The 25740-nt window shown below is 38.1% G+C and overlaps 1 protein-coding gene across 16 annotated transcripts in view; it reads right to left on the reverse strand.

The window, feature by feature from the left end:
* Abi3bp (ABI family member 3 binding protein) overlaps positions 1–25740 on the reverse strand; it is a 204500-nt gene that overhangs the window by 27499 nt on the left and 151261 nt on the right. For 3 of the 16 annotated variants that reach the window (XM_028760245.1, XM_028760243.1, XM_028760240.1), the window contains 8 exons: positions 16410–16481; positions 13855–13929; positions 11325–11384; positions 10711–10758; positions 9852–9932; positions 8186–8263; positions 4869–4934; positions 2070–2144 (listed from right to left, as the gene is read on the reverse strand). In XM_028760245.1, the coding sequence (XP_028616078.1) occupies positions 2070–2144; positions 4869–4934; positions 8186–8263; positions 9852–9932; positions 10711–10758; positions 11325–11384; positions 13855–13929; positions 16410–16481 (555 nt within the window). Of the gene's footprint in view, positions 1–2069; positions 2145–4868; positions 4935–8185; positions 8264–9851; positions 9933–10710; positions 10759–11324; positions 11385–13854; positions 13930–16409; positions 16482–18980; positions 19056–19752; positions 19801–20307; positions 20380–21045; positions 21103–22446; positions 22522–24126; positions 24208–24844; positions 24908–25740 lie in introns of all 16 variants that reach the window. The other 13 variants (XM_028760248.1, XM_028760247.1, XM_028760232.1 and 10 more) reach the window with 12 other exon arrangements.

Raw genomic sequence — 25740 nt, forward strand, 5'->3', positions numbered from 1 at the left:
GAATTCTACTTTGCCTGGCATGTAAGGAGCCTTCTAACAGTGATGGTTGAGCAGCTAACCAGCCCAGCAGTCGTCGTCATCTAAGAGAAGTCAGACAAGTCTCGTCTCTAAAGAGTCAGGCAATAAACTATACTGTTTCTCATCATTTTTCAACTTAGAAATTTCTAATGTGACATCTATGTGCCTATGTGTGTAAATCACCAAAAAAGCAGAATAGTAGAATAAGGAACCATCCAAATTATGGGACTTGGGCTAGCATGAAGGCTTAACGGGTAACTGAGTTCTAGAGGACTGATTTCTGCAGATTGTCCTCTGATTTTCTGATTTCTGCATATGTACAGGGACGTGTATTTGTGCATACCCCACCACACATGTAAATAAATAAGTATAATAAAACCTCAGCCTCTATAGTCTACTTTATAAACTTAAAATAAAAATAAACCTGTGCAATGCAAAGCAAGTATCTACAATGGTGTTAAAAATTAGAAATATTTAAGGTAGCATCTAGCTAAGACTGACCTGAAGATGATGGTGGATGCTTGTTGTCTGCTGACCTTACTACCAGAGATGAACAGCAAGATGATTCTCGACAGAAGCTCTCAATAGACAGACAACATAATGTTGAACAAGTCAAAACCTTTGGTTGGGGTTTTGGGAGATAAACAAGGCATGGGGGAAAGGCACCCCACTTGTTCCTCCTGGGTTTGGCAGTGGTTTCTTCCCAGTAATTACACTACAAAAAGCATCTGTCTTCTGCAAACTATTTTGGGTAAGATAGTACAAAGACGACTTATGTACACAAAATGATAATGACAGATATTGGTTCAAAAGTGGGAGAAAAGCCATACTGTTGGTAAGTTATAGTATCATAATGTTATTTGCCCTCTTTGGATAATACTCATTATCCTAGAATCATGTTTGATTATGTCAGAGGCAACATCTCTCAAATAGGGCCATAGAAACTTTCATTTTTTGTTGTTGTTTATTTGCTCTGTTAATACCTAATTTCTATGGCAGTTACTTATGTAACCTCCATGGAATTATTTGAATATTAAATCTGCATATTTAAATTCTTCCCAAGGGGATCTGAGAGAAGATAACTCTTGTTAGAGCCAGACTATTTGAGAAATTATGCAGTTCCCATTTCTAGGTGGGAAGAAATTGGTATAAATGGGTACTGCAATGTCTCAGAAATCCATAAGTCTTCTTTCATTTGGTCTTAAAAATAATTAAGATATCCAGAATTTCAGATATCATATTCCTCAAGTACAGGAAACACATTCTAAATGAATCTGAATGATTTTTAGACTATCTTCAAGTATTACATCTCTTTCTTACTAGGAACTGATTAAACATGGCATATACACATTAGATACATTCTAATTTTCTTAACAGCATTTTGCATATGTAAACACGTGACTTATATCATCAAAAAAATATTCCAAGGGAACACTGCAGTTCCATTTGCCCATGGAATAAATTAAGTTGGCATTCAAATCTTTATTAGGCCCATTCCTGTAGCTCTAAGGAAGTTAGGACTGCTTCGTTTGATCAGAATGGTTTATAAACTTTAATAAGGCTATAGCCATAGCGACCAGTGGTTAATTGTGTTGAATTAAGTCTTCTTCTAACTTATATTCCACACTGCACATTGCTAACAGATAGAGGCCCTTCAGAAGCTGGGATAGCCCCTGTGGGAGATTGTAAAGGGGAAAACCAAGTCACCATGAAGATAGTAGTAGTTTGAAGTAACGGGAAATAATTATTTTTACTATTTTCATTCTGTAATTAATATTTAACCAGAATTATATCTTTTGAGAAACAAGACTTAATATGACAGTTAATTTAGTAGACTAGGTTTAGAAAAGTGAAAATTTCTTTTCCAATATTTTTTTAAGGACATTTGAAGTTGATTTTTGGAATGAGTTAAAACTTTAAATTCTAATTTTACAAATATTTTTCCAAAACGTATATAAAAAGAAATTGATGTGTGAATTTAACAAAATTATATGAGATGGGCTGCATTTAATTTTGATACAACCAAAGAGAAATACATTTGTGATTATTACCTGTTCCTGCTCCATTTTTATGGGACATTCCTCTTGATTTGGTTTTATCAGGTCTTGTAGTTGTTTTGTTCAGAGCTACAACAAAGTAGGGATTAAACAGTTTAGACATTCCTTATTAAAAGCTTGCAGCCAAGGAAAACAAAACTTCTCACAGAACTGAAAATCATTTAACTAGGCAATAAAGTAATGACAACTCACATACAAAGAAATACGTGGTCCAGAATATAGAATATAGACACCACACTCGGGCATGAAAGTCATAAACGTTCACAGGTAAGAATGAAAATCTAAATCTGTACTGGGGTGGTTACTGGGCACCAATATTTTCTCTTCAAAAAAAAGCAAGTAGCAAGGGAATTTCTAATTCTGAGTGGAAAATATTTTATCTTGCTTCCTGTATATGCTATAAGATAAATTCCAAAACAGAACTGAAGGAATATCAGGACTACATTTTATCAAGTGAAAACCAAGACCTGAAATGTATATAATGTCAAGGCCACTCATAAATTGGCGATCCTTTTGTGGACATCTGTAGACACTGTTTAATTATAATAGTCGTTGTATGCATCCACTGTTGGGCACTGAGTCATGATCCTTCCATGTAAACCTCTCTCCTGTTCTCTAGAAATTCAAACACTGGGTATTATTATATGCATAAGCTCTGAAGCCAGATTGCCTGTCTTTTAATTCTGTTTCTGATTCCAGTCAGCACTTCAGTTTCCTCAAACATTGGTCTTAACTTAGTCATTGTCAACCATTATTATTTCTGTATTCTACAGAAGTATTCAATCTGTCACATATTAAAGACACCTTGATTTCTATAACATAAAGTCACATAGAAATATCTTCTTTGTGTAATAGGTTTTTCTACCTAATTACCTTTAGGAGTTAGAGATTATAGCCAAAATATTAGCTCTCTATATGATGGACTAGGAGTCAGCAGATTCCCAGCACACAGGCAAAGCACAAAAACCCTAGGAAGATTAATATATTTTCACATGGACATTTAAGATAGCTAATTTCCTGCTTCTCCCTCCCCAAGACAAATAGTTGGTTAGAGTTTAACTGCTTCTTAATCCCAAGGAACTGTTTGGGAACACTAACATGGAAGGAAATAATCTACTTCCCTTTCTTTGTCCAGATTATCCAACAACCTGGGACAGCCCAAATCAGCCAATTTCTAGAGAGAAAGACAACTCACTACACACACACACACACACACACACACACACACACACACACACACTCCTTCAATTCCAGCTCTGAGTCTCCTTCCCATGTGGGGACTCTGCCTCTGTGTACTTGGTTGTCTTTGGGCATCTGCTTTCAACAAGATCTGGTTGAGTGATGAGACCCTGCTTTTATGCACTTTTATTCTTTAGATTGGTACAGAAAAAGAAACTATTCCTACAACCTTCAATGACTTCACTTTCAAAAATATGTGTATATAATTACAATATATATTGAATATTACATATATAATATTCAAAAAGTATAAGAATGCTGTTTTGTTTCCCAAACATACCTGGAGATACATTCACAAAGATCCCACCTTTGTGAATAACTTTTCTCCGCTAGTACCTTAAGAATAGCTAGAATCATAATGGGAGAAGACAAGAAGGACCAGAAAGGCTTTAGCTGGTGCTAAAATGTGTGTGCCTTAGCACAAGAACAACCTATACTGAGCAATGAGCATTTCCTTAAATTCCCAAAAGGACAGAGTTATAGTCCCCTTCTGACTTGGTAAGTATGAAGTATCTCTCAATACAGAACTACAATTTTTTGTTGTTTATAAATATTTTCATTCTTTGAATTGTGAACAAGAATTCCTGGGAGGAATCTGTGTCAGCAAAGAGTGATTGGCTGATTTGAACTACCATGATGTGGAGAAGTTGCAGGTCCAGAGCTTGATTAATTTTGGGCTACCATCATCCCCCTAAATAGCCATTCCTTGTCTACCTTGTGTGCATCCTGTAACTAACAGATAAATCCTTAGGCGTGTAGTCGCTAAGAAGAGTACTAACTTCCATCAACCCAAAAGCTAAGAATATCACCATTAGGTAGCATCTGAGGCTTGCAAGAGAGATTCCCCAGCTTTCTATACTCTGTTTTGCCCCTCAGATATGCCTACTAATTTTTTAAAAAATGTCCTGATTTACAACTTTCTTTGTTCAGTTACTATGAAACATGCATGAAAGTACTTCACAAAGATAATATTCTAACAAAGAAGACTGAAATGTATTTTCCTGGGTTATGGTCACTCAAAATTTTGGCTCCAGGATAAATCATGTCTTTTATTTTTTTTAGAAATGAAAAATGTTTCTTTTAATGACAGAAGATATCAAAAAAACACTATTCTCTTTGAAACTAAAAGCTTCACACACACATACACACACACACACACACACACACACACACACCGACTAGGATGAGGCCATTTGTCTTTCTGAAGCAAGAAAAAAATATTTGAAATTGTCACAAAAAATTTTAGGTGTGTGCAACTTATAAATAAACCTCATTTAAAAATTTTTATACTTGTTCAGTTCTAGAGAGGTCTCTAAATCTTAATTGACATTCATAAAAAAAAACCTCTAGATTTTATTATATCAATGAGTTAAGCCCTTCAATTACCCACAAGGACCAGGATGTCTGTGTTCCTTTTATTTCAACTTAATGGTACATGACCCAGATCCCTTCTCTCCCAACACTTCCACCTTTGGGAAATTTGGCTTCTTCTCCTGTGTAGTTTCCCCAGCCTGCTGATTGTATAGGTCATCAGAGAAAGAAAAGCTTTCTTACCAGGCCTGCCATGTGGCCTGTCAGGTATTCTGGGCCTCACAGGAGTCGTGTGTAATCTGTGTGGTGCTGAAATAGAAGACAGACTTTATATATATATATATATGCCCAATAACTAGCACTTGAAAGGCCAGCCAACTGACCTTAGTTACCCTAGGGACCAATAACGAGGACACTTCACATAGAAATAAAACATTCTGAAACTGTCAGTTACTTATGACCTAGATCATGCAAAAGGAATATAAAACAAATGAAAATACTTGTAGCTGGAAGGCAAAAGTTCACAGAATGAGGTAGGTCATTAGTAATATTAAGAATCAATCATTTAGTACATGCTTGCCAAAAGTATTAATTTTTTCAAGTGAATGCTTAACATGATAAATATATAAAAACCTAGCCATCCATCTACCCACACATCCACCTACCCAGTCAGCCACCTACCCAGCCAGCCAGCCTTCACCATAGCAAACTACTATCCTATTGAACATTACTTTTCCAAAGAAAGTAATCTTAAGGGTTAAAGAAAAAAAAAGATAAAGGAAAAATTAGATAGCTAAGAAAAATAATAATATCATGTGGTCTTTATCAATGTGTCTTAGCTTATGAATTCTGAAATTAATACATATTCACTGTCTGTGATTGCTATACAGAAGCATGAAAGAAAACACACCTGGTGTCCCACTGTCAAGAAAAAGTGAGCAAGGGATGGTAAAACTAACATGCTACCTCCTGGTACATGGTTCCTGCCCGTGAAGGAATGAAAACGAAGCCTTACTGAATGAAGGCATGGTGACCATTGCAGGCAGATTTGGGAGAAGATACAGAACTATTTTGCTTCCTTAAGACTTAATGCATGTGCTGCTCTTGGAAGCTATCAACTGCTGAGAGCGCACTGCAGACACCCATGTATTCCAGCCACCAAGTCTCTTGGTAATACTTTAGCTATAGACAGAAAAAAAAAGTTTTTCTTGTAAACTATACAAATGTTACATCATTTAACGGTTTTGCTCACATCTTGAGTGGATATTTATTAACCATAAATCAGCAATGTTTTGCCTGGCAGGCTTAAAAAAAAATACCACCTGTGAAATAGCTCATTCTGTAGCTGTCGCTTAGAAGCTTCCAGTGTGAAGGCTTTGATGAGCAGGATTTTGCCATACAGCAGGCCAACAACAGAGGCAGACTGAGATCTTCCAGGGGCCTCCCTGGGGCTGGGGCTGTCCCAAGGGTACTAACCACAGTGAGCACAAGTACCGCTGTTAGAAAGCCTTAATGCCTAAAGGGCCAAAAATGCCTCCTGATGATTTGCAAATGATTCCCTTTGATTTTTCTTTGAGTGTCAGTCATTTTAACCCAGTTCTGCTTTTCATGTAAATCCCTTGGAGCATTTGATTGCTTTTGCTGAAGAGAACTAAAAGACTCCTAGTTCTTCTTTTCCTAGTCATAGACAACACAGGAATCTTCTAACTTCGCCCAGGAAGATCAGAGAAGGGTGCAGAGATACCCAGCCGTGTGCCATCGCTACTACAACACCAGGACATGAGAGCTTTTGTTCTGTTTTTTTTTTTTTTTTTTTTTTTTTTTTCTAGGAAGAATGTAAAGAGCTGGAATAAAATTGAACTTTAGGCTGAGGTGCTCAAACAACTCAGTACCCGACAGCACATGCCTTTGAGAAAAACCGCTCTAACTTTACACCTAAAAAGAAAGGCAACAGAGCTTTTCTGACTATGTAACCATGTAAACAGCGTGCTATTAATTTTTGCGAGGTGGCCAATAATACAAAAATTTAAAAATATTTCATACCTATTTTAAAAAAAAACCTCTAAAAGTATTAAAAATGAAGTATTTAAAACAACATCAGAAATGAATATACAGTGATGATAGCGCTCTGCCTCCAAAAGGAGACAAAAATCGAGAGCTGAAAGTCAAATAATCATGACTCCCTAAAGTGCCTTTGGGTAAGGACATTGCTACAATGTACTGAAGTAGAAAGCTTGGTACATAGAGATGACTCACTGTGTAAAAATGCTTGCTGCCACGCCTGGCAAGCTGTTTGATCCCCAGAATCCATGCAGTGAAATGAGAGGACCGATTCCACTAAAGCACCCTCTGATCTCCACACGCATGCCATGGCATGGCCACAGATACCCTCTTATCAGCCCCGTGTTCAGACGAAATAAATACACATAGAAACAAAAGTCGAAGGCAGAGAGAAATGAGCGTAAGATGCAGCACTTTGTGTGGGAATTGTCTCAGTAGAAGTGGAAGAAATGTTGCCACAGAGAAAATATGTGGCTGAGTAGCGGGTTCTGTTGTGGCTCTAGGAGTACCTGCTGAGGGTTTGCGACGCCACAGTCTCATGCATCAGTGGTACACACAGGATTAGAGCACAACATCGGGAGGAATGATTTCATCTCTGCCTCTAGTCTTTCCATTGGTGCTATCTAAGGAGCGGCATTAAACAAACCCCAATGTCCCAGATGGACCTGAAGTACCTCAGAGCTCGGGCCCAGTTCATCAAAAGGGTTCTGATAACACGCAGCTTGTCTTCAACAAAGCTGCTGCTCTCTGCTTCTAATCAGAGCTAACGGAAGGCACCCGTTTATGGGTGCCCCTCTTCTCCCCGAAGATGGCTTCCTTCCTAGTTATTATTTGAAATTCTCTGCAACCGCATCCTGAGTGTGCCTAAACAGACGTTTTTGAGACAAATCCAGGAAAGCATAAACTTAGAATAGCAGAGCAGAGCCTCAAATTAAGAGCTATCTGGACACATTAAAATATGATAGCGCGTTGTACAACCCTGCTAAGACCATTTTGTTGAAGCATTGTTTGAGCATGAGGATGCTGCTGCCATTCAAGTCAGTAACGTGACTTTCAAAAAGAGAAGAAAATACCAAAGCCAGGGAGGGTTGTAGCCACACAGAGCTGACTGTGTGTCATCAATGGATAAAGCTGTGAAAGGGGGCTTGAGAAGAGAAGGCAAAATAAGAAGATGGAGAAGGTCTTCCTTATTTATCAGATATGAAAATCAGGCTCATGAAGGTTCAGCAAGGTAAACGAAACACGCTCCCCCCCCCCAAAAAAAAAGCCCTAGGGACTTTAAAATTTAGATTTCAGCAACCTGCATCCAGCAGTACATCTGAAACAACCAAAGAAGCTGTGTACACAAATGGCATTCAGTTTGCCTGAGGTCCTTCATCATTAATATGAAATCAGTCGAGAAGTTCATTCTGGTGAGGAAATATCATCTGAAAGCAAAATTTCTTTATTAAAGGAAAATAAGAAAAAATTTCCCTCCAAGAGTGGAGGAACAGCATTACCCTGAGTTGTCTTTGCCAATTCAGTTGTTCGTGGAATCTTAGTTGTGAAGAGCTCTTGGGTAGACTGGTCTGTTTCTTCTAGGGAAAAACACAGTAGGATGCTGTGCTTTAAATAGCCATCTTCATGAATATAACAAGGGCAAACCAAAAAATAAACAGATAGCTCAAGCCATCCTCCATCCTTTATAGTAACCTAAAGTGAATGAATATGTTAATGACTTATCCTTGCTGTTGTATAATATGGTTTTAGTGATTATTGTAAGGATTCCCAAGGCAGCTTTAAGTTCAGAATTCTTTTGTTTTGCTTTTTGATGCTACAGCCCTGAGACTGAACCCAGGGCAATATATATGCTAGGCAAGTGTCCTTCCACTGAGCACTGAGCCAAAGGCCTGAGATAGCTGTTTTAAAAGGTTACTATCCTTGGGTGCCCCTGATAATAGCCTTGAAAAACCTTAAATGTATTTGTCTTTCATCTCTTCCCTACTCCACAATTTATATATAGAAAATAAATAGATCATGTGAGAAGACATTTATTTCATCCATAGAAGAAGAAATATCCTTTTGTTTTCTATTTGTCAAAATAAAAATGTATGTTTACTGATATTCAGGTATATTTATCTTGGTAAAATAAGTACTACCTTCATGTCATCTTGAAATCATTACATCATAATGACAAGGTAGATGCTATTGTTTATTCTTCCACTTTAAAGGTCAAGGGAATTGCCAGTTAGGTAGTAGTATTGCCCTCTTTTTTTTGCCTGACACAGTTTGTTCTCATGATCCAAATTCTGGGAAGAGGTTTAGGATGGCCATGAGATGATGGTTCTCTCTTCAGTAAACTAGAAAACATTTAAAAAGTAAAACAAATCAAGACAGAGAGTGAAAATTAGATGATTAGTATATTTGGAAGTAATTTTGTAAAGTACTTTTAACTGTACCATTTTATGACTTTGCAGACATAGGCTAGAATGATATGTATTGTTAATCATTAGGGTTTGTTTGCTCATCCCATTTAAAATTTTATTCCAAATAAACTTCATTTAGATATATGGTCAGTTATGCATGTGTTATGCAGTTAAGCAGACAAACACACAATGATGGATTTATTTTAAAAGGGATAAAGAGAGGAAAATAAAGCCACTGAGTCAAACAACTCTGCAGGATGCAACAAAGAAAGGGCTGAAGAGCCAATAATCATGAGCTGGGGACTTTCCCATCAGTTTCAATCAGGATGTGGCACATGATTTCCACAGTTGTGGCCATATTTATGTTGAATTCTTCAAAAGCAACAGATCATATCAACCTCTTTCTTGTCTGATCCATCATCTTTCTGCAGGCAACCTATAAGCTCTGCGGGAGTCCTATTACTATCTTAAATCCTCTCTAGATTACTTGAAGTGCAAACAGATGAAAATGTTATGGAAGTAGTTGCTTGTTGTACCATTTGAGGGATGATGGCAAGGAAAATGCCTGAGCACTTCCCATACAAAGTAGTTTGTATTCAGGAGAACGGACTGTACTTGGAGCCTGACTGCCAAGATGCTTGTAGACATTCTTCTTGAATGGGAAATCATGCAATGTAAAAGTTGAGTGAAGTGAGCATGTTACCTTAAGGGCAATCCTTAAATAATTAAGTCCCTTGTGGAGCAAAATAATACAATTTACCCATGGTGGTTTGTAGTTCCTCTTGACTAGGTCTTGGTGAAATCACAGGTATGAGGGGAATGCCCCGTGTCTCTAAAGGTGCTGTAAGAGAAAAGTACTAAATTGGTAAGTTATTAAGTCAGAGCCAGCAATAAACCAGAATGATACAACAGGAGACACTTTCATTTGACTATAAAAGAAAAAACATCTCCTGAAAGGTGAAAAAAGTTAGCCTGCACCAGCCTCTCAGGAGAAAGACAATGGAATGCTAGTGTAATGGTTCTTAACTGTTTTCTACCAGGAGGCACAATAAATGGCATTCTGGTTTTCCACTGTAGAGGAGACCTGGCCAAGATGGAATGTGGTTAGGACACCTTCCTGGTTTTCTGGTTGTAGCTCTGTCTCTCTACTTACCACTTCAAAGCCAAAGAGATTACAAAACTGTTAGACAAGCCTTTTGAGACTGCTCTAACAAGCAAATCACTGGCAGCTTTGACATTTTCACCAATATTAACTTCTTGCATCATTAGTCAAGCTTTGACATATGCTAATATGCTGCAGAATCACAGCTGAGAACCATTAAACCAGCAGGAGTTATTAACTAGATGGCAAACAAGGAAAGTGGAATCATGGAGATAAGTGAGGTAGATATGGGTAAGCTTGGTAATGAGCCTTCCTGGGCTGGTCTCCAAAGCAAAACCTTTCAGTATGGAAACCATGCTTCTTTTTATTGGAAACAGTAGCCGCAGGGAGAATGGCATCATGAAATGGACTGAGAAGAGGTGATTTTTCAATTAGCGATCATTTGAGAAAGACCTGCAATCTTGATGGTATCAGAGAAAGTAAGTAAGCTGGTTGGTTAATATGAGAAAAACATTACCTATCGTTGTCTTTGGTGGCTCAACTCTAAAGGTGACAGGAGGCAGAACTATGCCAAAAGTAAACCAAAGAAACACTTGTGAGAACTACTACAAGGTCAAATCATAGCTTTTATAGATAGATACAATTACTTAAAAGCTCGACTATTCACTAAAAATCATAATAAGCATGAGAAAGCACTACTAGATTCTAGTCAAGGAACTTAGCTATATCTTTATTTCGTTCACCAATGATCCATCATTTGAGGAAAACATGAATCAATGGGCAACCATTTACTTTTTGCTAAAAACAAAGCAAAAAACAAGCAAACAAAAAAAAAACCCACAAAAGAGTGTAAAACAGTTACCTCAGCTAATAATTAAGTTGCATAATTTCAGCATGATCTCCTCTTCAGTAAAAACATTTCCACAGCAAATAAAATCTATTATGTTAGTCTTATACTTAACCAGGAAAAAACTTTAAACAGGATTATATGATTGAACTTCCTACAAGGAAGCATATTCCATAACCACAGTTTTCTGTATCATGTCCCTTTTATTCATATAATTACACCAGGATTAAAAAAATATGAGTATATATTCTAACTAGGAAGATCAAATGTTTTTTCTTTTTTACCAGTTTCACTGTGAGACACCTCGAGATCTGGTTTATGGGAAAGTCGTTCATCTTTTGGAACTGAAAGAAAAAGATTATAAAACACTGCATACTACTGAAGTGAGCATAGTCTTTAGTTGTAAATCCCTAAAGCATGAAGGGTGCAAAGGCTAAAGAGCAAAGCTTAGAAAGAATGACCATTCTTTCAAAATGGAAACTACGCCTTCCTGAAGGTGGGTCTGCTTACAGTGAACAAACCTAAAATTGGTCATAATTGATGTTGAAGCTGCACTTAAAAAAAATAACAGAGAGGGGATGGATGCAGGAGGAGCTAAGGTAGGAGGAGTAAGGAGAGGAAGAGGAGAAGGAAGAGGAGGAGATAAGGGGAGAGAGACCAGAGAGAGGGGAACATGGAAGCAGATGTGTGCGTGTCTCTAGCAGTCAAAGGTAGCTGGTATATCTAGGTTGGGTATTGGATTACACCTATGATTGTATGGGCATCTTGTTATTGACAGCATTACTAAACATATAAAGCCTTTGGATAATCTAAGCATTAGAGTCTCTCTCATTTGTACTGGGCCCACATGGATGGCGGGATGGTCTGGACTCAGCCAAGCGTTGTGGAGACAGCGTGGTAGATTGGTAATGCCATCTCCTATGCTGGCATCTCGTGGGTGGCAGGGCTAGTGTCTCTGACCACCTGAGTGGATGGCCCAAGCATGGCGACTGATTAAGAAAAGCCAGATTGAATGCTGCTGTTTTAAATATCTCTCACAATAGGTGGGGAGAGAAGAAAAATCAGAAAGAAAAGGAAATGGATAATCTAGACACAGGGAATTAGTTTTTCCTTAAGGTTGTTGTTTTCAAAATTTTCAAAAAGAAAATTTTTGAGCTCCAGTGGTAGCTGCCATTTGACACTCGAGAAGTTCATTTCCAACTTTAAATCAAACTAAACGTTTTCTTGGAGGCTGAAGGGAAAGGTGCTTTGATTTAGCTCTGCAAAGGCCACGAAGATGCTAAGAAGAATGCTGTGTCTAGATGGCTATTGATCACAGTTCTAGGCTAGACACAGAAGAGCTGGGATTAAGGAAGGGAAGGGAGAAAAGATGTGTTACTCACAAACCAGCCATACTCTAAACACATCAGTGGCTGCTGCTTCAGCTCCCTGCAGAGTTTGCAAGAGGCTAATGTGGATTCCAGCTGCTAATGTTGGCACCACCCTTTTTAGCATGAAGTGGTGATTTAATAAACTGCAGAGCAAACTTTCTAGCGCAGGTGAAATCAGTGGAACAGAAAGCAGCTGAATAATGCCCAGCAAAGGCCTATGAATGACATTCCCTTTTTGATCTACTGCTGCTCTAAGCAAGTCAGAATTTCTCCCCTTTGTGGTTCTCATCTGCATATTAAATCAAATACAATTAGAATCCCTAAAGCGCGCCCTCCACGCTGAGGGCTTCCCATCAACATAAATGAGGGTGATAATTGGTTTGAGAAGGCCGTTTTGATTTCCTTGTATTTACCATTAGTATATCATTACTTGACCAGTTTGTATTAATTAATATCACCTGTCCGATCAATCATGTTAACCACCTTTTTAGGTAAATTGGGTCACTTTAAAGAAAAGTTAACTATCAAGAGGCACTTCTGAGTATGAAGGGTCAAGTGGAGACAATTGTAAAATGCACATGCATGAATGTGTCACTGGAGTTCAGTGAGAAAATCAAAACACTATTGGGGAAAACTGATATGATATGGCCTGTAAGAGGGTTGACCCTGCCCATCGGCTGCAACCAGATTGCCTCCCTTAGAGACATGAAACATGTGGACTATGTGGGCTTTCCTTACTACGAGCATGAGAGGGAGTAAACAGCCCACTTTGGAGGATTCTACCTATGCTTTCCTTGTGCTACTGGCCCAACCCCTTCCATCCCCTCTAAGGCATGGTAGCTTCCATTATTTAGTCCTAGTTTAGCTTGTTTTTGACATAGTGTTCCATGTAGCCCAGGCTGGTCCCAAACTTGCCATGTAGCTGAGGCTGACTTAGAATTGCTGAACCTTTTGACAATACCTCCCAAGTACTGATATTGTATTATGACCAGACAAAAGTATGTAACTTATTTTTTTTTCAGTACTGTGGGCTGAACCTAGAACCATAGGCACGTCAGCCAAATGTTCTACTACTGAGATACACTCAGCCGTTTTATCCTATAGTTTTCTCATTAGTTCTCTCTTTCAATGAATTCCTTTCCCTATAAAATTATTCAAATCCAACAACTCTAACAAAACTCACCAACAATAAAACAAACAACAATCTTTGGTTCTAGAGAAAACATTGTGTCCTTGGTATAATTATCTCTACCTTTTTATTGTAGTAACAGTTTTAGTACATGTGAAATTACAATTCTTGAGGCACCTATAAAAATAAAATCCACAAGACTATACACAGAGGTACAATTGAATTTATCTCATATGCCTCAGCCTTTTGTAATTCAGTGCATGTGTGAGGGACAGCACAGTATAATTCAGGTTAAACACAGCATAAGATATTTACCAGATGTAGTGTCTGCCACTTCAGGACTTGGTGGCATTTTTGGCTTTGAAGTAGTATGCAGGGATCCCTTAGGAACTGAAAGAGAGAACTCAGGTCATATGAGTCATTGGGATTCCTTGTTTCTTAGTCATGCTAAGAACACAACAGGCCTGGCAGGGAATAAGCTTGAAGTGTATTAAAAACAAGGCGGCAGCAACAGAGACCAACAAAAAATGGAGTACAAGTGTATCAAATAGACCGGGCATGAAAATTCTTCATTTTTGAATCATGTTTGACAAGTCATTAGGATAAAGAGGTTTTCAGTTGTTTGTTTGTTTTTAATCTTCATGTCAAAGAAGACAGAATTAATATAGGGCTTCATTCTCCTTTCTAGATGTGCTTGCTTGTGTTGGTGACAGGGATCTCATTAAGTTCCAGAACTGAGAGCTGCAGCAGATGTCAAGGCCCAGTCATGAACACTGTGGTCAGATCCAGGCTTTTGACACCTCAGTACTTTGGGTCAGATTTTACTTTGGTTCTTATGTTTAGTTGAAAATAACAAACCCTGTCCTACAGGGTGAATGTGAGAACCAAATGAGGACCATGCATAATGTGATAACTGTACTACCCTAAAGTTCCTTTAACTTCCCCAGAGTCTTTATATATTTGGCACTGAGGAAGCTCATTCTGGGATAGCAGACTGTCAGGAACATAGCCTAAAACTGTAGGCGAAGGGAGAAAGTGACTCTTCTGAGAAAATCTGTTCTTGGCCATTCCTATCTGAAACAATAAGACATTAGGAAAGCTTTGTGGACTGAGCTCTCCCTGTGATGTGCTTTCTGATTAAGTCTAAAAATACATATAAATGTAAATAATTTGAGTTACTAAGGAAAGAGTGCCTTGTTTGATTATGGCTAAAACTCAATTTGTTGGAACTAAGAAACTAACCCACTAACTTCAGGTTTGTACAACCACTTTGGAAATCAATTTGATGGTTACTCAGAAAATTAGGAATAGCTCTACCTCAAGACTCAGCTACACCACTCTTCAAGACTCAGCTACACCACTCTTGGGCATATAATCAAAGGATACTCTACCATATGACAAGGATGACTATGCTCAACTATGTTCATAGCAGCTTTATTTGTAATAGCCACAAACTGGAAACAACCTAGATGTCCCGCAACTGAAGAATGGATTAAAAAAAATGTGGTTCATTTGCACAATGGATTACTACTCAGTTATTAAAAGCCAGAACATCATGAATTTTTGCAGGCAAATGGGTGGAACTAGAAAAATCATCCTGAGTAAGGTAACCCATACCCCAAAGGACAAGCATGGTGTATACTTATTTATAAGTGGATATTAGCCATAAAGTACAGAATGCTCATGATATACTCCACAGACTCAAAGAAACTAAGTAATAAGGAGGGCCCAAGGGAGAATACTTGAATCTTACTCAGAAGGGGAAAATAAATAGACATTGGAAGTGGATGGAGAGAGGGAACTGGGAAGAAGGGGAGGTAGTGAAAGGAACTACAGTGAAAGAGAAGGGGAGAGGGCTAGGAAAGAGAACAGAAATTAAAGGGGGGTGCATCTGTGGAATTAGCCAGAGACCTGGGACTGGGGAGGCTCCTGGGACTCTATGGGTGACCCTAGATGAGGCTCTTACCAGCAGGGGATATGGAGACTGAAGTGGCCACCTCATGTAGCCAGGCAGGACTTCCAGAGCAGGGAGAGGGACACTAACCTACCCACAAAACCTTTGACCCAAAATTTGTCCTGCCTACAAGATGTGCAGAGATAAAGATGGAACAAAGATTGAGGGAATAGACAACAAATGACTGGCCCAATTTGATATCCCATGGGAGAAAATCAATCCCTAACACTATTAATGATACTTTATCATGCTTGTAGACAGGAGCCTAGCATAACTGTCTCCTAAGAGGCTTCATCTAGCTGCTAATTGAAACAGATGCAGAGACCAACAGCCAAACACTAGGCAGAGTTCAGAGAGTCTTGTGGAAGAGTTGGGGGAAGGATTGAGGGAGCTGGAAGTGTCATGGACAGCCTAAGAAGACCTACAGTCAACTAACCTGGGCCCATGGGGGGCTCACAGAGAGTGAACCACCAACCAAACAGCATGGACTCCTACACCTATGGAGCAGATGTGTAGCTTAGTATTCATGTGGATCCTTCAACAAATGGAATGGGGGTGGGGTGGGGACGGGGCTGTCTCTGACGCTGTTGCCTGTCTTTGAACCCTCTTTCCCCTAGTTGGGCTGACTTGTGTGGCCTCAGTGGGAGAAGATGCCCTTAGTCCTGTTGGAACTTGATGTACCAGGGTGGGTTGGTACCCATGGAGAGCCTCCAGTTCTCTGAGAAGAGGAAGGGGTGTTAGTGTGAGGGTGGGGCAGGAAGGAGAGGAGGGAGTAAGTGCTGTGATCCAGATGTACCGTGAATAAATAAATGAAAAAATTTGATTGACACATAGCATAACCTATTACATAATGAAGTATTCAAATATGAAAAACAAAAACAAAAACAAAAAGTTAAAGCAAACGCTTTGTAGTTACCTGGCTCTTTTGCTGGCATTCTTGATTGTGGTGTTTTGAGCTTGGGAGGCGTGCTGGTTGTCTGCCTGGAAGCTAAAGAAAAGACATAGGTTCACAGCTTTGGAGCCCTTGACCCTTCAAAAACTATAGTGCTTTCTAGAAGCTCAAAAGTATTTGCTGAGTCACTGAAGATAAATAAAGTCAATAATTGCTGTTAATATCTCCCGAGCTACAAAAAAGAGAGAGATTAAAGGTACTGGATAAAAGAGGTAGATTAAACACACCTCAAATATTCAGCTTGCAAAAGAGAACTGTTGGTATTGGGGAAATGTCTGCTTCAAATGCTTTTTAAATTGGTTAAAAACAAAGTCATCTCATTTCTAATCTATACGTCATCATGAGTATGCAGATGCATTCTTTAAATACAAACCCACCTTTTCTAAATAAAGAAACTACTCTGACAAAAATTCAAATAGAATAATTTAAATAGCAAGTTTAAAAGAAAAATGAATTTTACTAAGCAAAACACAATTTTATTGGTTATATTGGAAAAATTGAACATGAAAGAGACTTTTCTGCAGAGCAGTATCCCTTCACTGGAGGGACTCTAGGGAAGGCTATGGAGCGACTAGTATGAAGATAATTTATTTTCTTCAGTGAGAAAGTTAAAAGTTTATTCCAACAAAGGAAAGGAATTGTCAGGTCCAGGGCTGCAGCCTCTGAGAACATCGCCTTCAGGAGAACTGAAATAACAAAGATCAGGAAACACAAAATGCAGTGCCAGTGCCACATGGCTTTAAACAGCTTAGGAAAAACACTGGTGAAAATAAGAATTATTTGATATTGGAAGCTTGATAAGAAGAAACAAAGTGCTGTCAATACTATGTTGTTTCAGAACCTTTAAGAAACATTCACTAAAAATGATTTGTTAGATACTGGAAGTGTGCGTGAGTCCTCAGGGCAGGCTTCAGAGTGGCTTTTTCCTGATAATAAATGGTAAAATACAAGGTACACAGTGATTTCAGGGCTCTTCTCTAGCCTGTAAAGAGACAAATACCAAGATACATAAGAGGTTATTTTGGCTGACTAACCCAGTGGTTTAGAACACCATTTGCTAGTCAGGGTCAACAGAGATATTTGTCACCCAAACTGAAATGATATTTAAGAAGCATTCTAATTCTAAATTGAATGAGTTGATCTTATTACTGATGTCATGGTTCAGCCCCCTTTCCTGCTGAGGTCTCAATTAATGTACTGTTTTCCCAAGACAAAAAAAGACCATGTGAAGACAAAGGCATGTTCAGAAGCAATTCCAGGAAATGTCATCCATGACCATCGGGCAGACATGGGATATATGCCTGGGATCCCAGTACTAGGGATGTTGAAGCAAGAGAAGCATGAACTCTGGGTCAGCCTGGTCTACATGGCAAGCTCTTGTTCTCAAACAAAAACAAAAAAGAAAAAAACCACAGGTAGTATATATAATTATGTATATTATGTAAGTATATATAATTATATTATATCATATAACAATAATATGTTAATAGCTACTGACAGAATTTTTTTGGCAATGGTAGTTTTAACTGATATGACATACAGTCCATTTATGTCGTCAATGTAGAATTTGGGTAAAAAGTTAAACTATCATTTATTAGTCAACATTATTTAATAAGTGTTTTAGAACACACTCATCAAAATTGATAACTTATCTCCCCTGGAAATAGAACCTTATAAAAGAGGTTTTGTTTTTTGTTTTGTTTTTGAAAAAGGTATATGAGATAGTATCTCACTATGCAGCTGAGGCTGGCCTTGAGCTCAGCAATCTTTCTGTTTGAGACAGATAGAATGCTGAGGTTACAGACGTGAATACCACACCTGGTGTAAAAGAGTTTATTGATAACCAGAACAGAAGCTTGGGCCTATGTATGGCTAACTCCTATTCCATGGAAAACCATGGGTACTGCAGAAATTGTGTTATTCATGAAGGTGATTTGTTCTCACTAGGATCAAACTCTGCTACCATGGAAAACTTTATGGCTAACATAGTTTAATTGCTATTTCTCTAATACCAGGGGAGAGTATAGAGTGAAACTCCAGGCTACTGAAAGGAGGAGTGGGTAGTACAGAGACCTCTAAATAATGACACGAGGACTGGTCAATGCCCTGTAATATGGATTATACAACAAAATCTGTTTCTGTCAGTATTGTATAATTTTATACAGAAGTCAGCTACCTCAAAATACTTTACAGTTATAAAGCTAGCGAAGAAGACAGGGTAATCCAAATAAATTTACATATATACTTTAAAATAGAATATATATAATCTTCTTCCTAAACATTCCTATTTTCTGAACTCAAAAACTTGAAGAGTACTAGAGATGTAATTTTTCAGCACTGTGTTAAAGGTTTACATATTGCCATTCAAGAAAGATTACTGATGATAGAGAAAGAGATGATGATACTTCTGAAAGGTGGGTTCACCCATCAGAGGCTGAGAAGAACGATAGGCAGGGCTTCTCATGCTCAGGCCATGTTATCATTTTGCAAAACACTCACCTCATATACAAAATGCAAAAAAAAAAGTGTATTTACCAGGTTCAGTCTGAGGCTTGTCTAGTCTGGGTAGGATTATAGTTTGGGAAGACAGAGGTGATGTTTCTATGGTAACTGAAGGAAATTATGTGGGGTTACTATAATGTTAGGCACACTCAAATTACAGACAACAGTCAGAATAAACAGACATCAAAAGTAAGAGAATGGTTAAATTACAGGAAATTTGAAATATAAAGAAGAAATGTTTCTTTATAACTCACTCTATTTAAAAAGGGAAGACTTCAGATGACAAAATACTTTTGAGATAAACAATATTATTACTTCAAGAATCTTTACCAATGCTTGAATGAGAACTATAAAGGGAAAAGATAACTTTAAAATTATAGCACAGGCCAGTTAAGAGGTACTGACTTTCACTTGGATGACAGAGAACAACAAAGAACCAAGCATGTTAAATCGACACAATGAAAAGACTGTTAATGGAAAGTATATCTCTAGGTCAGAGAGGATGAGTAGATTATCACCCTCAGTCAATAGTTTCAATGGAAGTGAGTGAATTATTTGGAAAAATTATATATTTTAAATTCAGCAGTTTGGCTGACATAAGAAAAATCAGAGACCAAGATCACTGATACTAACGGAAAAGACATCTTTGGAAAATGACTGTGAATAGGAACATGTAAGGAGGAAAATTCACAACAATGAAAGGATGTGCCACATGAGTTCACAATGAGGGCAATCCTGAGACTCTCAGGGGATGACGCAATGAAGATAGAGAACACACAGTTTGTGCTGTTGAGGATGCCATTACCTAGTGTAGACTCGGGGAGCTCAGACACATGTGTAAGAGAATCCACAACTGTATCAAAACAAAGGAGAATGAGTTTAAAAACTATTAAGATGTTCAGTTCCACAAGTGTTTCTTGAGTATTTGCAACTTCATTCTCAAGAATTTTTGACTTAATTTTACAGACAAAACAATGTTTTAGATAGGACAAAAAGAAAGAAGTCATATTTAAGAGTATTAAACCACTGATATTCGTACTTTATCAACAACTGACTTTCAAATGTTATTATGCTTTGATCTTCAGATACTAACAGATAAATAGGACGTATTTTTTTTCAGAGAACATCAACTATCACATTAATTTTAAGAATCCAAGAGTATTAGAGCTGTTGGTATATATAATTCATTACTAAACCACATGCAAAATAAATGTGACTCTCGAGGTTGGTTCCTAGTAATGGGGTATAAGTAGATCCATAGATGGATTGGAAGTGGATCTATAGCTCTTCAAATCTTTTCAATTAAGTACCATGTCTTGAATAGCAAAATGAGTTAATCATAGCATAAAACCTTTACCACCTTCTGTTCTCTTCTCCTCTGGCCTGAGAGGTTCTTTGGTGGTGGTATCTACATAATCTGTTTCAGCTGGTGCTGGGGAAGAAACACGAAATGGCAGGTTAGTAGTGGGTAGGGCAAAGTAGGTTATCATGGAACCCTGAATTTAGGTGAAAACATAGGTTAGTTTACTTGGTTGTGAAAATTGTTGCAATTGAGTAGAGTAAAAATGAAGCTAGGTAATGAAGCTGTGTGGGAAACAGAAAGACAGATACACATGCACACACAAATGACAACCAGGGTCCATTACAGCAGTTATTACCTAGAGTAGAGTAGGTAATTTTACTTCCTTATGTATTTTTGCATGGATATTTTAGTAAGGAAAAAAGTTATGAGTCCTCTGGAAACATGAAAAGAAAGCCTAAAAATGACCTGAAGATGACAAATTTCATATACACGTGTGTACAAATATATGTGTACATACACAAAGAATAATCAAAATTTTAAATTATGAATTTAATTAACTGAGAGGAAACTAGGGAAGCTATGACACTTGCATTGTAATATAGCAGATTGTAGCTAGCATGAGTTTCCGTATGCATGGTGGCTCTCAAAAGCCACTGGATAGGCACAGAGACAACACAAGGAGCAGGCTGCTATGAAATGTCATGAAGTGGCCCAAGCATGACAACATCCCGAGACACATTATGCAATGAGATGGAGAAGCACATATTCTTGACTTTCCACTGGGAACATTTTTACCTATTGTCTTCTGTGGTGTCTCAGTACTAAATGCAACCAATTCCAGGTCATCAGAAACTAGCAAAGGAAACAAGGGTACAACTGGTCAAGAGTGTGTTGTTGTAAACATCAAGTAGATTAAACAAACTGTTCAGAGGAGTGTTGGATACCTGGTAAATGATCCAGTTGCCTAGTTCTGATAAAATTCATTTCATTAGCATGAGTACTTAAGGAAGTTCTCATAACTTAGTCGAATCCACAGCAGAATTGTTTTGGCTACCATCAATAAACACACCTTAAACACACTTCAACAGGAGTACCAAACTGTAATGTCGTCTAACTAAAAGATGCTGCAAAGAACTTATAATCCTATGCTGAAACATGAAATTCAAGTTTTTCAAATCTAAGTGCTAGAGAACAGCAGTGGTTTTCCTAACACTGATATTAAATTCTGTTTGTAATTTGAAAGGCAGTATGTTTTAAAAAGGTTCTCTCCAGTTAAGGAAAGTTAAAGAATCTTTATTAAAATAATTTTCTCATTTTTCAGTGGTTACAAAGGGATTAGCATTATTTTAGGTGGCTCAGAAAATATTTAGCATACTGCTTAACAAAACCACATCTTTATCACTGTGGATGGAATTAAGAAGTATAGCCTGTCCTCAGAGGTTTGCTGACTGCCTAACCTGTGATATTATCATTCTCCAAAAGATACAGAGCAAACTCAATGAAACAAAGGTAGATATTTTGTATACAGTGGAATAGTAGAGGATAAAGTATTACTAATTTAATATCAATATACAACCATGGAAGGAGAAGTTTTTATATTTGAACAGACAACATGGGGTGTGTTGATGGTATTTATATTGGCGACACCCGATCTGGTTTGTAGTTATGGAGCTGCCATGTTCCTGACTAGGGTAGGCCTGAGGTCACGAGCAGTGTCGGTATATTCTTGATGCTGCTAGGCTCAGGTCACCAACTCAGGTGGCCAGAGACATTGGCTTTGCCACCCATGAGACGCCAGTGTGGGAGATGACACTGCCAATCTTCCATGCTGCCTCCACAGGGCTGGGCTGAGCCCAGACCATCCCTCCATCCATGCTGTACCCAGTAGAAATGAGACTCTAATGCTTAAAGATTAATCAAAGGCTTTATATGTTTGATAACACTCAATTAACAAGATGCTCACATAATTAGAGGTGTCTCCCTATATCTAACCTTGATATAAGTTGTTACCCTGGACTGCTCTCAATACAAGCGTGGCCATCCACGGCCCCCCATCTCTCTCCCTTTGCTCCTCCTCCTCTCCTTACTCCTCACACCTTAGCACCTCTCAACTTGCTGGGAAATTTTTCTGCTACAGGGAGGATTACAGTATGTTTCTGAAGCTCTTGGTACAGCCAGAAAGATTAATCAATTTACCAGATTGACTTTGTGTAATTTCTAGGCTTGGTGAGGTCACTGGTTTCAAAACAAGAGTTTGCAGTTCAGTAGGAGCTGGAACAAAAGGACTTAAGTTAGCCTGTGAATGTTTAGAAACAAATTAGGTGATGGGAAAAAATGACCAACATTTTATGCCATATAAAATATGAAAATGGTATGAAAACCAAAGTCTAATTGGAGCATGGGCCAACGTGATGCAGGACCTATTCACACACTAACCTTGTTGCCTTGCTCCTACAGTGTATGTGTAAGCAGTTGTGATTAAGACTGAGTGGCCTGCAAACTCTGAAACCTTTACTATCTAACCCTTCACAGACTAAAATTGCTAGTTCCTGATCTGAAGCATCCTCCTTGCAAAGAAAGTATTCATTTGTTACTGAGCATCACTAACGGTTCCCTTAGAAACTCAAGCCACAACTTTCATGTGCTAATTGAAGTAATAAATATTAATAGTCATAGATACCCAGCAGGGTCACTACTTAGTAAAGAGTGAGAGCCATCAGTAACTCCTGAAGGAACTCATCAGTGATGTAGGAGCCGGGAGCTTTTGGTGCACAACATATTTTGTTGATAATAGGGTATCTCATGAGTTAAAATAGGGTAATAAGTATAGCACACTGATTTTATGGAAAATAAGTTGCTAAGAGGGAGTTTATGTCTCTAAATTATTGTAGCTCTGTAGATCTAGCCACTAAAGAGAGGAGCAACAATAAGGATCTCTGGTTTTTTTAAGGAGAATTTCATGGCATACTGATATCTTTCTGTGGCTCCAAGGAGGGAAGATGAAATAACAGGCAGGTGACACTTGGTTTTCCATGACTGACTACAAAGTATGAAATGGTATCCTAACCACAGTCTTCTGAGGCATGAGCGATGCTGACATACCAGCAGATAGAATGAGCACTCACTGAATGTCACAAAAATCATTACCCAGTGTTGTTTCTGGAGACCCAGGGCTGTAAATATCCAGTTCAAAGCCCCAAACTAAAACTAATTAAAAGCAACAGATGAACACAGGAAAGTTGAACACTCACAAATGCCTTAAATTTTCTTTCACAACATGAGTTTCAAATGACAAACATGTTTTTAAATTCTAGAACTAACAGGAAGCAAATAATTGCTTTCTAAAATGCCGGTCTCAGTAGCCCAGATGGTTATGAAAAATAGTGACAATCACTCTGAGCTTGGCTATATATTTCTTAATTTTGTTCATATAAAAGATTCCTAGGTACCTGGTTTTCTGGCTATAACTAATATAGAAGATGGCTTTGGAAATTTCCTAAGGTAGTATGTATGAAAGTATATATGGAAGTAGTGTATTGTGTTTCTTGGAAGTTGAAGATAATTATCTGCTTATGTAACCAAGGCTAATCAACAGATCTTATGTTCAGTTCATAACCATGAATGACTAATATGGACCCTGCCATCAATTCATCTTTAAAGAGAACTTGATCCAAACCAAGTTACTTAGGGAACTAGGAACAAATTTCCCACAAGCTCTGCTCTTATGGGAATTCTAGCTCTTAGGAGGCGCAGCTGTCAACTGGACCCAGTGGCTTAGTTTTACTTAAATAGCAGGAGCTTCCATTGCGGGTATTACTTTGGGACCTATATGGGACAGATTGCTAGCAGCCCTTAAATGAGGCATTCCACATTTACCCGACTTGGACTCAGACACATCAGTACTTGCTGTGGTTTTAGGTCTGGGACGTGGACGGCGTGTCCGCTGTACATTAGGAGCTGAAGGAAAAAACTTTCTATTAATTTCATGCTTTTGCTTTTGGAACAAAATGTATCTTTCTTTGAAATTTGGGATATGTATGCTTTTGGATTAAAATATTTTCTTCTATTTTATCAGTTTTTTTTTTTTAATTACCAAAGATTCTTAGGAAAGAAACCTAAAATATAAATTAAGTCAATGAATGAAGGCAGCCATAAGTCCCCAGTGTCAAACAATGCTTAAGCTAAATTCTATGTACCAGGATCTTAGGTTGATACTGAAAGTTTTCAGCATTCCCAAGGATCCACTGTGCCATGATATTTTTCTAATTTACTCTGTCCCGGTAAGATATAGACACTATTAGCTGAGTTTGCAATTTAGCTTCAGATGGAAGCAACATTTAGACAAAAATACATAACACATTTAATAAAGACAACAAGCATAGTAATATTCTAGGTCTGTGGGTAGCTTTTAAAAGAGGTAACTTTAATAACTCTTAATATTCTCAAGAAGTAGTAGCATATGAGGATGACCAGCAGCAGACAGCAAGACAATCGAATAAAGCGGATGACAATGAACTGAGGATGAAGATGGAGTACACATGAAAAGAAGAATGGAACATGTGAAAAAAAGCATTCCAGAGCACAGTGCCAGTACATAATGTTGTTGGCTTGGGAGCCTTGGTCCTAAGAGTGACAGGTGCAAGGGCTGTAGCTAGAACTGGACAGAAGGAGGAAAATCAACCAAAGACAAAATGTCATGTTTTGAGAATATCTTTAGCCTCAAAACTAACAGGACAGAGACACTTGTTTCTTCCACTTTTGGCTAGACCATGGATGGGTGCTCACTATGTCATGACATAGACTTGCAAGAAGGCACGGTACAGAACTAACTATGTCACAGTACACCAGATGCTCTTCTAGACATTTGACTGACTGCCCCCACTACTGTTGAATTATGCTGTCAACATTTTTTATGTTTCACAATAGATGCCTTTCTGAATACACTAACAAAAGCTTTATTGGTCTCCTTGAGCTTCTATAGAGACTCATAAGATAGCTATGTACAGGTTTTATTTGCCTACAGTTTAAAAAATTATACAAATTAAAAGTTTATTTGTTGAAAAGTATGAAGACAAACTGATAAAATATCCCCATCAGAAAAGTAGCCCTTGATTCTAAAAGACTGTTGAACCTTCCAGGAAAGGAGTCTCTATCATGGAAACAGTGTTGGAACATTTCATCTTTAAGTTTGACAACTTACTGCAATCATACTTAAAAAAAAACCCAAAAAACTATTGTTCCACTTTGCTCCTTTTGTATCACAAAGGTTCTAGTTCACCAAAAAGCATTCTGAATAAAGAAGCATATTTTTGTAATTGTCAACAGATACAAAAGGTTCTAGTTTGCCGGGCGGTGGTGGTGCACGCCTTTAATCCCAGCACTTGGGAGGCAGAGGCAGGCAGATTTCTGAGTTCGAGGCCAGCCTGGTCTACAGAGTGAGTTCCAGGACAGCCAGGACTATACAGAGAAACCCTGTCTCGAAAAAAAAAA

This window comes from Grammomys surdaster, unplaced genomic scaffold (assembly GCF_004785775.1).
Source record: "Grammomys surdaster isolate TR1022 unplaced genomic scaffold, NIH_TR_1.0 126398, whole genome shotgun sequence".
Lineage (NCBI taxonomy): Eukaryota > Metazoa > Chordata > Mammalia > Rodentia > Muridae > Grammomys > Grammomys surdaster.